We start from the raw sequence: 11,146 nt of genomic DNA, 5'->3' as shown, positions 1-11,146 counted from the left end.
GTAGGCAACAAATATGCGTTAGTACTTTTGAATGTACTAACTAGGAGGGCATGACATGTAACATAAATAATGAGATGCAATGATCACATAAAGTACTTGATAAAATGAGGTAAGTAAAGACATTAGAGGATCATAATGATCAAAACATTTGAAAAACATAGTTGAAACCATGAAAATAAATAAGAGATCATACATATGTGGGATAGGAATCATAACCGACATTAAGACCATGCGAGCTATAATATAAAATCCCGATGTTACCCCTACACTGAAAAAGGGGGAATTTATTTGCCAAGAAAGACTCTACCCCCCTTGGCGGGTCATAATGTACGCTATATGTAGATCCACTAGCTAGGCCATGAAGGCAACCTACGGTGGCAGGTAGTTTAAGAGACTTGAGGTTGCTACTAAGGCTTTTGGTAGGCCCCCCACCTCAAAGTCCACTCGGTGCTAAGTCAAATTCCACGGAATACATATAATAGTAAACGTACTTAGCATATATCATAACTTGTTCATGAACTTCATACTCCATTGAATAGCTCATTTCATAACATACTTATAATATGAGAATTGTCCTTTCATCATTACAATCATACTTGCATAATTCATATAGTTAGATCCTAGGTCACCACATAGGGCCCTAAGTCACCTAAATTCATAACTTGCATAAAATTTATATCTTAAACATACTTGTGATTTATGATCATAATTCATACTTGAATTTAGGGTAAAACTCATATACATAGTCAATTTGAATGAAAATCATAATAATACCTTGAAATAATTGGATTCATAATCATACTTCATAATATAATCATAGAAAGTATGCTTCATACATGGGTAATCATATTTGAACATAAAATCATGTAATTCATGTAGAAACATACTTATAATGATCATTCACGATGATTAAAAGCATAATTTAAATAGCCCGATGCAATTCATAAACTAGGGTTACAGACCCAATTGAAATTCATGAATTTTTGAGTAGAAGCCTTAGAACTCCATGGGTGAAAGAGATCCATGGATCAATCCCTACATACCTTGATTGAATTTGACCTTAGAATTGAAAAATGAGACTTGTTTTTGAAGAAACCCTAGCCAAAAACTTGATAAAGAAGATGAATTTTGAAGGAGCCTTGAGAGAGAAGTTTTTTAGTTGATTGGGAATTAAAGAGGGAAAAGAATAGATTAACAAGGATTTAGGATATTTTCATGCTGAATCTAGTCCCAAAAACGTCCACATACATTAATAAAAGAATAGGGAACGACTAAAATACCCCTAATTTAACTGGACTGGAACCCACCACGGAAGACCCATCACGATCCGTGATGCTCATTAGGGTCTGTGATGGTGTCCATGATGTTGGACTTGGAGTCTGAATTTCTGAGTTTGCAGGGTAAGTTTCAGAACTTCCTTCACTAGACCCTTCACGACCCGTGAAGTGAACCATGGTCTGTGAATCATGGGCGTGTTGTAGGCCTTGCAGGATTGACCACCATGGAGCTCACCATGGTCCGTGAAGAGTTCCATGGCCCGTGGTGGCCAGTCATGGTCCTAGCTTTGGGATCATTATTTGAGGCTTCAGGGGAGGTTCACCACGGAAGGCTTCACGGCCCGTGGTGCATACCACGGCTCATAATGGCCTCCGTTGTCATCATCTGGTGCCAAAATTATAGCTTTTCTAGATTTTTATGTTTTGATCCTCATTTTATGACTTTCCAAATTTCAAGGTCTTACATAACTACACCTAACCATAAGTCTAGAAGGTACACTCGCACGCAAGTTAAATAAAAATTCGAACGGACCCCCATAAGCTTGACGAGTACACAAAATAGCTACAACTACTAAGAACGGAACTTGAGAACCCAAGACCAGAGAATGTAGAACCAAAATCTCAAACTGAACTAGTAAAATCTGTCAGAACGAATGTCGAACCTCTAACAGGATGCCCACCAGAAGTATTCAAGTAACTGATCAAAGTATCAAGTGACTGAGGTTGGACTTCTGATCGGATGATCTTATAAGGATCTGAATAATCGAGGTCTGACCTCTAACTAGATGTTCTCCGTAAATGTTAATGTGGTCGAGGCCGGAGCTTGAATCTGGATGCCCGACAAAAGTGCTAATATAGCTGCCACAAGTGCTCCCAATGGTCATTAGTGACTAATCTTTGCTGAACGTCAGACTTAGACAATTAATCAACCCATCTGAGCTGAACCCTAAACCAATCTTGAATCACATAATGGAACTCGGTGCTATCGTTAAAACTCGTAAAGCAGCAGAAACGGGAAAAGTAAGGATAGATAGTCGTTGACGCAAGCATACCACCTAGCTAAGGCTCAAACTATTAGACCCAAGTCTGCTATATCAGTCTACAAGGATCTTAGTTGGCTGAAGAGACATCGGGGCAAAACTAAGGCATATCGGGTCCGAATCATGCATTTCTAAGGTAAACATGAGTCAAACCTAGACTAAGGCCAAACATGCTCCAAATAAACAAGAAACCAAGTATTCAAATACACCACAAGGCATGAACATGCTCACAAATACTCGATAAATTCCCAAAATAGGCCTAAAACATAATTTCTAAACGCCTACGCATGAGTCAATAGCTATCCAACCCAAATTCTAACTAATCAATAAGCATTCACATTCTCAAGCTCAATCTAAAGAGAGGGAGGTCGTAGCCTACCTATAGGCCGATCAAGCGCTCTAAAATCACAGAATTAGAGCTTTTCCCTTTTGAACGTCCTTCGAACGCTGCCATCTATCAAATATAGGTACACAACGCTAATACAGTCGTTTTGACATAAAAATTACTACAATCGGAGATGGACTAATTTTAGAGTAAAAACAGAGAATGTGGAACCCGCTCCGATAATTTTAAAATTGACTCTGTGAAATGCCTCCCCAAACTTGTGTTCCAAAATGAAATACAATTCGCGAATTAGAACAATAGGAATCAAAGAATGAAATAAAATCACTATAAAAGCTCAAGAACAACTATGGCAGCAACTAGAACGAGCAATTTACCTCAAAAAAGGGCTCTCCGGTAAATTCTAAACACTCCCACAGTAGGCACAATAATTCCCCATACTCCAGGCTTTGAATCACCCAATTTGGAGCTAAAATGAGAGAGAGATCGCCTTTGGATATATTGAAAAAGAGTAAAAATACGGGGCTTAAAAGAACCCAGGGGTCGCAAAAGCGACTACTAAGTCGCTTAAGAGACTGCATCCCCAAGGGCATGTCTCGTTAAAGTGAGCCCCTAGTCGCTTAAGCGAGCTTCGCTAAAGTGAAGCCTAGGCCACTTTAGCGACAGACGTCCCACTGGCATGCGTCGCTTAAGCAATGCCCTGGCCATTTAAATGAGGGTCGTTTTAGCGATGCCAGGGTTGCAAAAGCAACGACACTAGAAACTGTTGCGATGATGCTACAACAATGACTTTGGCAAAGTCCAAAAATCTCCGACGGGGTGCTCGGAATTAGTTCAGAATCTGATGTGCGCAAATGAGATATGCTATCCCACCAAATTCAACGTTCCGAGCTCAATGACCCATTTTAAATTTTCATACAAGGTCATCTTAATGAAATGTGGGTTCCACATCCAAGTGTCATTTAAGCCAAATTCCACAACGGATCTCGGGATTAGACCGGAAGCCTCGGGAAGTGAACAAAAGATCGTTCTAGACCAAACTCGATATTTCAAAACTAACCACGCTGACAAAATTTTCATCCGAGCGCGTTTTTCAAGAATGTTGACTAAGTCAACTTTAGGCCAAAATTTAAAGGCTAAAACTCATGGCCCCAAACTCGCATTGAATGACTCGATGCTCGTGCCGACCATGCTTCTAGCCTATTTGGCTCTTTCGAAGCTGATGAAAATTTTAAAATTTCATTCTGAGATTGTTTACCTGATGTTATGACCGAAATCAACTTCTCAAGTTTTAAAATCTCCAAAACAGGGCAACGGGCCTTAAACCCAAACAAACGACCAGACACCTGAACAATCAGTGCCAGCAAGTCATAAATGACTTGAGGTCGTTGCAGAAATGCTCTAAATGACGAAAAGAAGGCATTAAGGCAAAAATGACCCGAAGGATCATTACAAGTAAGTTAAAATATGTATCATATATTTATTGAGTTAATGTAAATATGGAGTGTAAATAATTTCTTACGGAAAAAAAGAAGAAGCTTATCATTGGACTTTTTATGTCTCACTTTATTTGTCACTTTTTTATGAAATGAGTTATTGTTACATAAATAATTGAGGAGGATATTAATGACAATTTTTTATTTTTTTTTAACTTTATATTAAATTAAACGATATGACATAACTTGAAACAAATTAAAGAAGGGCCACCTATATCCATAAAGACACTTATCTATATGCGAATCTGGTTTTTTGTGCACAGTGCCCCACTTCCTCAGCTCCACATCATTGCCTTCTCATAAAGCCATATCCTAATTATCAGCCAATCAATTGGAATTGAAATAAAAGAAAAAGATGAATTGAAATTTAAAAAAATTGGAATTGAAATAAAAGAAAAAGATGAATGATATGTGTGACTACAAATATATATATTATTTTACTCCTTCCGTATCATTTTACTTGGTCCAATATTAAAATAAATATTCAATTCAACAAAGTAAAATTTTTTTATTACTTTTTTCTCAATACTATTGTTAGTTTTAAATAACTATATAAAATAGTTAGTAGTTAAATTTAGAATTTTAAAACATTATTAATAAGGTTAATTTAGTAAAAATACATATCTTATTAAAGTTTTTTAAATGATGTATCAGGTCAAAAGCGATCAAGTAATATGAAACGAAGGAAGTATGTGGTTATAAGGTTTTCAAAATATATGAAAAAGAACTGTGGTGATGTGGTAATTACTCCTTCATCTTTCATTAGAGATTTTAGATTCGCATCCTAGGTATGAAGTCGTTTGCGTTTGAGAGTGTTTTACCTTTTATATATGATTTTCCAGTACAAATGCGGTTCTAGTTAAACTCTAATACATGTATCAAACACCTTGTGAGAAATTATGTTTTAAAAAACTTACAATTTTAAATGTACTATAATATCTTGTGGTTGTAAAAAATTCTTCTTAAAAAACATTTTGTTTTGAAAGATTAAAAAAACAACCAGCAAAAGGAAATGGACGGAATAGTAGGAGTAATTATTATGAACTTGTGAGAAATTAACCAATATATTGACTAATTTACTCAACATTGAATTTGATAGAATGAAATAATTTTTTTAAAAAATGAAATTAATCAAAAATATATCTTGAGTGCTCAGATTATGCATTGAATTTTTTCTATATGATTAAAAGTTGCATTATTAAAAAGAAAGAATTGGAAGCTTATTTCAGTTTGAGCTACAAGCCAATATACAATGCTGTCTTTGAATTGGTCATTCCAAATTGCTAAAATGCTTTTATAATCTAAATGATCAAATTAGTTGTTATTAATTACTTTATCCTTGTACCTCCCCTTTAATTTTCAGTAGTTTCTTCTAAATCACTTAGGAAATCTTATTATACGTAAAATCACTACTACAGTCAAATTTTTTTATAACGATTAATCTTTAAAATAATAATTTACAATAAGGATTTGATTTTCTTTTAACAAAATTATGAGATGCCACATATGAACTTTACAATTAAAATATATGTCATTGATTTTTGTCCACATGACCAAATGTCCAAAAACTAATAACCCTGTCCATCCAAATTAGCCCAAAACAATTAGAAGTCATTTGTTCATATCAATTCCTTTGATGTTTCACGTTCTGTGATTGAATGAATTCAAAAGACAATAATGTCTTTTTTGTTTGAAATTTTAATTCAAAATCAGTACAAATGATGTCTAAGCGATTCTAGATCTAAGTTCAACTTAGCTTTTTTATCCTTCAATAATGATGAATTCTTAAAAATCCATCCCTAATAATTTCGAACAAATAAATTCGAATATATGAAATTATTTATGGATTGGGCATAATATCTCATAATTCCATTAAAAAAATATTCATTTTCAATCATAAAAACTAATTGTTCAATAGATAGAAGGAAAAATATTTTAATTTGAAAATTAACATTAAAATAATTAGGATCTAATAAATAAACAAACAAATTTAAATTATTTTCAATAGATCAGTAATAATTTGTCCTCTTACCATAATGCAATTAACTTTATGATATATGAATTACTCTATTATATAGAAGCGAATAGAGGAGCTTAGGCTTAATTGGTCATTTGATCGTTTTGCCCTTCTTCTTCAATTTCCTCCATTTATATTTAGTATTTTTTTTCCATTTTAATTTATTTGTTACAATTTTCTTTATATCATGTTATGTATTTAAAAAATACGTAAAAAATAGTATTATAAATTATTATAATAGAAGATATAAAATATTTTTAAATGTATTAAAATTTGATTAACTCTCAAAATTTCACTTGTGCCACATAAATTGGAACAGAGGTAGTAACATATATTATTTAAAAATTATAAAAAAAGTTATAATTTACAATAATTAACAACTTAAAATATTTAAAAAACATATAAAATATTTAGAAGAGAATGTGAACAACTTGAATTGATCAATTTTCCTTGCACTTCATTCCTCTATTTATATTCATAGCCCGTTTGAATTAGTTTAAAAAATGTCTTTTAAGTCAAAAAAAAAAAAGTAAGGAGGACCAACTTTTAATTTTTGATTTTTTTCTAAAATAAATTTTAACTTATTTTAAATACTTTTTTGATTTGCCAAACACTTCCAAAGTATAAATCATATTAACAACTTAAAATATTTTAAAAAATAATAAAAATTGAGTTGGCTCTCAAAATTTTATTTGGTCAAATAAATTAAAACAAGAAGAGTAATATATATTATTAATAAATTATATTAAAAATTATAAATCACAATAATTAACAACTAAAAATATTTAAAATTAAATTTTTTTTAAATGACTCTCCTAAATTTATACGGGCCCTTGTAACTAGCACTTGGATAGATACGAATATGATACCCAAGTGCCCATGACCATTGGGGTGCCCACTTCATGCAGCTTAATTGGATGAGAATTCGTGGAGGGCTTAACCGTAAATCTCGTAAATTTACAAGGGCATTTCCGTTAGCGCAGCTTGTATAAATACCCGACGTTTTTTTTTCCTATTATCCTTCTACAGTAATCCTCTCTCTAATTAGGGTTTCTCTCTCGTTTTTCTTCTTCAACAATCGTAATTTCCCTGTAAGTAATTCTCTGAATAATCAAATGTTGCTATCTTTTGTTAATATTATTGTTGAATTTGTTTCTCATTCGTATGTTTCGTTTGTGTAGGATTTTTTTTTATTATCTTGGAGGTTGATTTTAATTTATTCAGAGAAGTCAGATTCAAAAAAATCTGAGAAATTTGATAATTGTGAGTATTCTATTTGTTTCTATTTCGTCATTACTATTGTAACTGTTATTTTCTGGCTATAGGAACGTCTTAATTTGATATATGGCCTTTTTTGAATTTGTATAATGTTGTATATGTTTTGGCCTTGTGTGTCCATTTTAGGACTTTATTTGAGCCTGATATAATTTTTTAGGTTAATTTTCATGTATAGAATAGAATTGATTAAATTGTTGAGTGGGATGCGCGCACACTCTCTTAATTGGATTAGTTTGCTTCTAAATATGGAATGACTATATTTTATAAATTGATACAATTTTATTTTTTTGGTGTTAACATCTTTATGCTTTGAAATTCTTCTAAAGTGTTGTTAATATTTTGATAATCGAATGGATGCTATTAGGTAGGTAGTGCTTTTGATTGAGGTTGTAATGTCGAAGATTTCCTTTTAAATATTTATCTTGAAGCTCAACATAACTTTCTCCATATTTCTGAATCTGAATTCCGTGTATTAAAAATAAATTTGATAGAAAAAGACTTCCAAGCAAGATTTAGATGCTTAGGAAATATACAGAAAGTAAAATAGGATAGAAGTTGTTGCATTGTAGAAATGCTGAAGGAATTTAGTAATATTTATTGAAAAAAATAGACTTTGTTCGTCAAATCAATAGATTTGAGCAAGATTTTCTTTTTAAATAGACATTTTGAACTAGCTGTGCAGTTTGTGAGGATTATTATCCTAATCTTAACACATGGTTTCTGGTAGAAGCACGTGGTACGCATTGATAGGAATTTTACTCAACCAAACCTTGAGCTTAATTAACATTTTTCTCACATATAAGTTTGCATGTCTTACGACTTTAAAGGGAAACCATTACGTGGGTTACCACAGAAGTATGCTGCACTTATGGTGCTTGCTTGCTCTCTTTTGTTTCCCCTCTCACTTGTTGATTGTAGGCTGACACAACTGCTGTAAAACCTTTGTTGGCTAAATATCTCTCTCAGCAACTCCGTTCAGCTTTAATGGTTACTAAGCTGCAAATTTGCACTTGCTTTTCCTGTTGACATTAAATATCTGTCCATTTAATACATACTGCTCCAGTAATATTGTTAATGTTATCAGCTCTTAGAATTCCTTTTAGGCTAATTGATCACAAATTCTAGTTAAAATGTTCATTTATAAGTATATTTTTGAGCTTTTAGTTGTAATCTATGGCTTTTACTTTTTCATCTTGGTTAGGCATTTGTTTTTGTTTCTGATAATCTTTAGTCTTCTTTTCGTTTGAGATCTTGGATGACACCAGTCTAGAATCTAATCTAATTCTAGTTTCATTGATCATCTGTCTCTGTATGATATCATAAACTACAGAGGGAAACCCTACCTACACATATGCCATTCTGCACTCTTTACACTCAGTATGTAATAAGTGGATGTGTTTGATTTTAGGTTATCTTAACCTTTCTGTGTCATTTTAGAGTCCCACTAAAACTTTTGCTGTTGTTTGCACTTTACCATTGTGACTGTTTAGTTTCCCTTACTCTGTTACCTTTCTAAGAAAACTTCATCTGAAGCTTTAGTTGTTTTATTGGCAGATCCAGGTGAATGATCTAATGGAGTCTAAAGGTGGGAAGAAGTCTAGTAGTAAATCCTTACTCTATGAAGCACCCCTCGGCTACAGTATTGAAGACGTTCGACCAAACGGTGGAATCAAGAAGTTCAGATCTGCTGCTTACTCCAACGTAAGTATCTGGATTTCATTTGTTTTGGATATGATCCTTAGAAAATGAGCATTAAGAATTCTATAATTCTGATTACTCGCAACTTTCTTGTTTTTTATATGTGCAGTGCGCTCGCAAGCCCTCCTGACATTCCTTTAGCTTCTATCTAGCACGTGTCCCTGGAACAAAAAATCCCCAAAAAAAGTTTCTTCTGTCAATTAGTTCGTGTTAAAACCCTCACTCCTTGTTTGTTTCCTCTTTCGGCTGCTTTCTGTGTTTCATCTCCTTGGTTGTGAACAATTTCTTTTAAAAGATCATTAGTTGCTGTGAACATTTTTCATGATGGAAGTGGCATTGCCAGTTTCTGCCATTGGTTTTGAAGGTTATGAGAAGAGGCTTGAAATTTCATTTTTTGAGCCTGGTCTTTTTGCTGATCCTGAAGGAAAAGGTCTTCGATTGCTGTCAAAAGCACAATTGGATGAGTTCCTAGGACCTGCTGAGTGCACCATAGTTTATTCTCTTTCTAATGAGTGTGTTGACTCCTATGTCCTTTCCGAGTCGAGCCTTTTCATTTTTCCTTACAAGATCATCATCAAGACCTGTGGTACCACAAAGTTGCTTCTCTCAATTCCGGCCATCCTGAAGTTGGCTGATACCCTTTCACTCAAAGTACAAGCTGTGAAGTATACCCGTGGGAGCTTCATCTTCCCTGGGGCCCAGTCATTTCCTCATCGTCACTTCTCTGTAGAAGTTGAGGTCCTTGATAGCTACTTTGGAAATCTTAGTTCAGGCAGCAAAGCTGTAATTTTGGGCAGTCCTGACAAACCTCAAAAATGGCATGTTTACTCTGCCTCTGCTGGACCTATTCAGACTACGAACCCTGTCTACACTCTTGAGATGTGCATGACTAATTTGGATAGGAAGAAGGCTTCTGTCTTTTACAAGACTGAATCAAGCTCGGCAGCTCAAATGACTATTAGATCTGGCATAAGGAAGATCCTCGCTGACTCTGATATATGTGATTTCGAGTTTGATCCTTGTGGGTATTCCATGAATTCAGTTGAAGGAGCTGCGCTTTCTACTATTCATGTTACACCAGAAGATGGTTTTAGTTATGCTAGCTTTGAAGCAGTTGGATATGATTTGAACTCCTCCAGTCTCGGGTCCCTGGTTAATAGGGTGCTGACATGTTTCCAGCCTGATGAGTTCTCTATTGCTTTGCATGCTGATGATGTTGCTTGTGAGCTACTGGAACGTATTTGCTCTTTTGATGTTAAGGGCTACTCTCTCGCTGAGTGGAGCCCAGAAGAACTTGGTAAAGGTGGTTCTATTGTCTACCAGAAGTTCGCTAGGAGTTCCTTCTGTGGATCTCCCAAATCCGTTCTGCAGGACTGCTGGAAAGAGGAAGAGAAAGAAGAAAAGGGGTTGTGTTGAGGGTCGTTTAGTTCAATTTACCTGTGTTTGCTGACAGATGTTTTATGTTGTTCAGTTGTGTTGCTTCTCCAAATAATGGGGTTTATGTCCTTATAATTAGTAATGAAAATTGTGAACTTAGTTAGGCTTTTTGGTGTCCTACCTGAAGCCCTATTTCTCGCATATTGGATTTTCTCAGACTCGTTTGTTATGTTGTGGTTATTCCTAATAAAAGTGTGGGGCGAAACCCATCGGCGGCCTCCTAAAGTTGGCACCAACTTTTATTTAGATACCTAAATCAAGAGATGTTCATTTTAGACACTTCAAGTAAGGGTCGAATGTGTCATCTTGACACTTTTTACACAGTTGACACCTTGTGTGTTTTCTACCTATCTGAGGTGCGTAGAAGCTGTTTTTTCTTACAAAATATATATATATATATTTGTTCTTCTTCTTCTTCTTCATTTTTTAATATTGTTACATGTATCCATCAGTATTTACAGTTATTTGTTTTAGTTCTTGTTACTTTTAAATTTTTAAGTTTATTTTTTATGCTCGGATTTTTGTCAAGATTTTTTCGCGACTTAACCATCTTTCGGAAA

The 11,146-nt window shown here is 34.1% G+C and overlaps 1 protein-coding gene across 1 annotated transcript; it reads left to right on the top strand.

Moving 5' to 3' along the window:
* Positions 1-7,354: 7,354 nt before the first annotated feature.
* Positions 7,355-10,834, top strand: LOC129887590 (S-adenosylmethionine decarboxylase proenzyme-like). Its single transcript, XM_055962756.1, has 3 exons — positions 7,355-7,436; positions 9,006-9,152; positions 9,259-10,834. Exon 3 carries the CDS (start codon positions 9,471-9,473, stop codon positions 10,563-10,565), a length of 1,095 nt encoding a protein of 364 aa, XP_055818731.1. The 5' UTR covers positions 7,355-7,436; positions 9,006-9,152; positions 9,259-9,470; the 3' UTR covers positions 10,566-10,834.
* The last annotated feature ends 312 nt before the right edge of the window (positions 10,835-11,146 follow it).

The sequence above is a fragment of the Solanum dulcamara genome, chromosome 4 (genome assembly GCF_947179165.1).
Source record: "Solanum dulcamara chromosome 4, daSolDulc1.2, whole genome shotgun sequence".
NCBI lineage: Eukaryota > Viridiplantae > Streptophyta > Magnoliopsida > Solanales > Solanaceae > Solanum > Solanum dulcamara.
The sequence above is the reverse complement of the archived record's forward strand: the minus strand, read 5'-3'. Positions and strand labels throughout refer to the sequence as shown.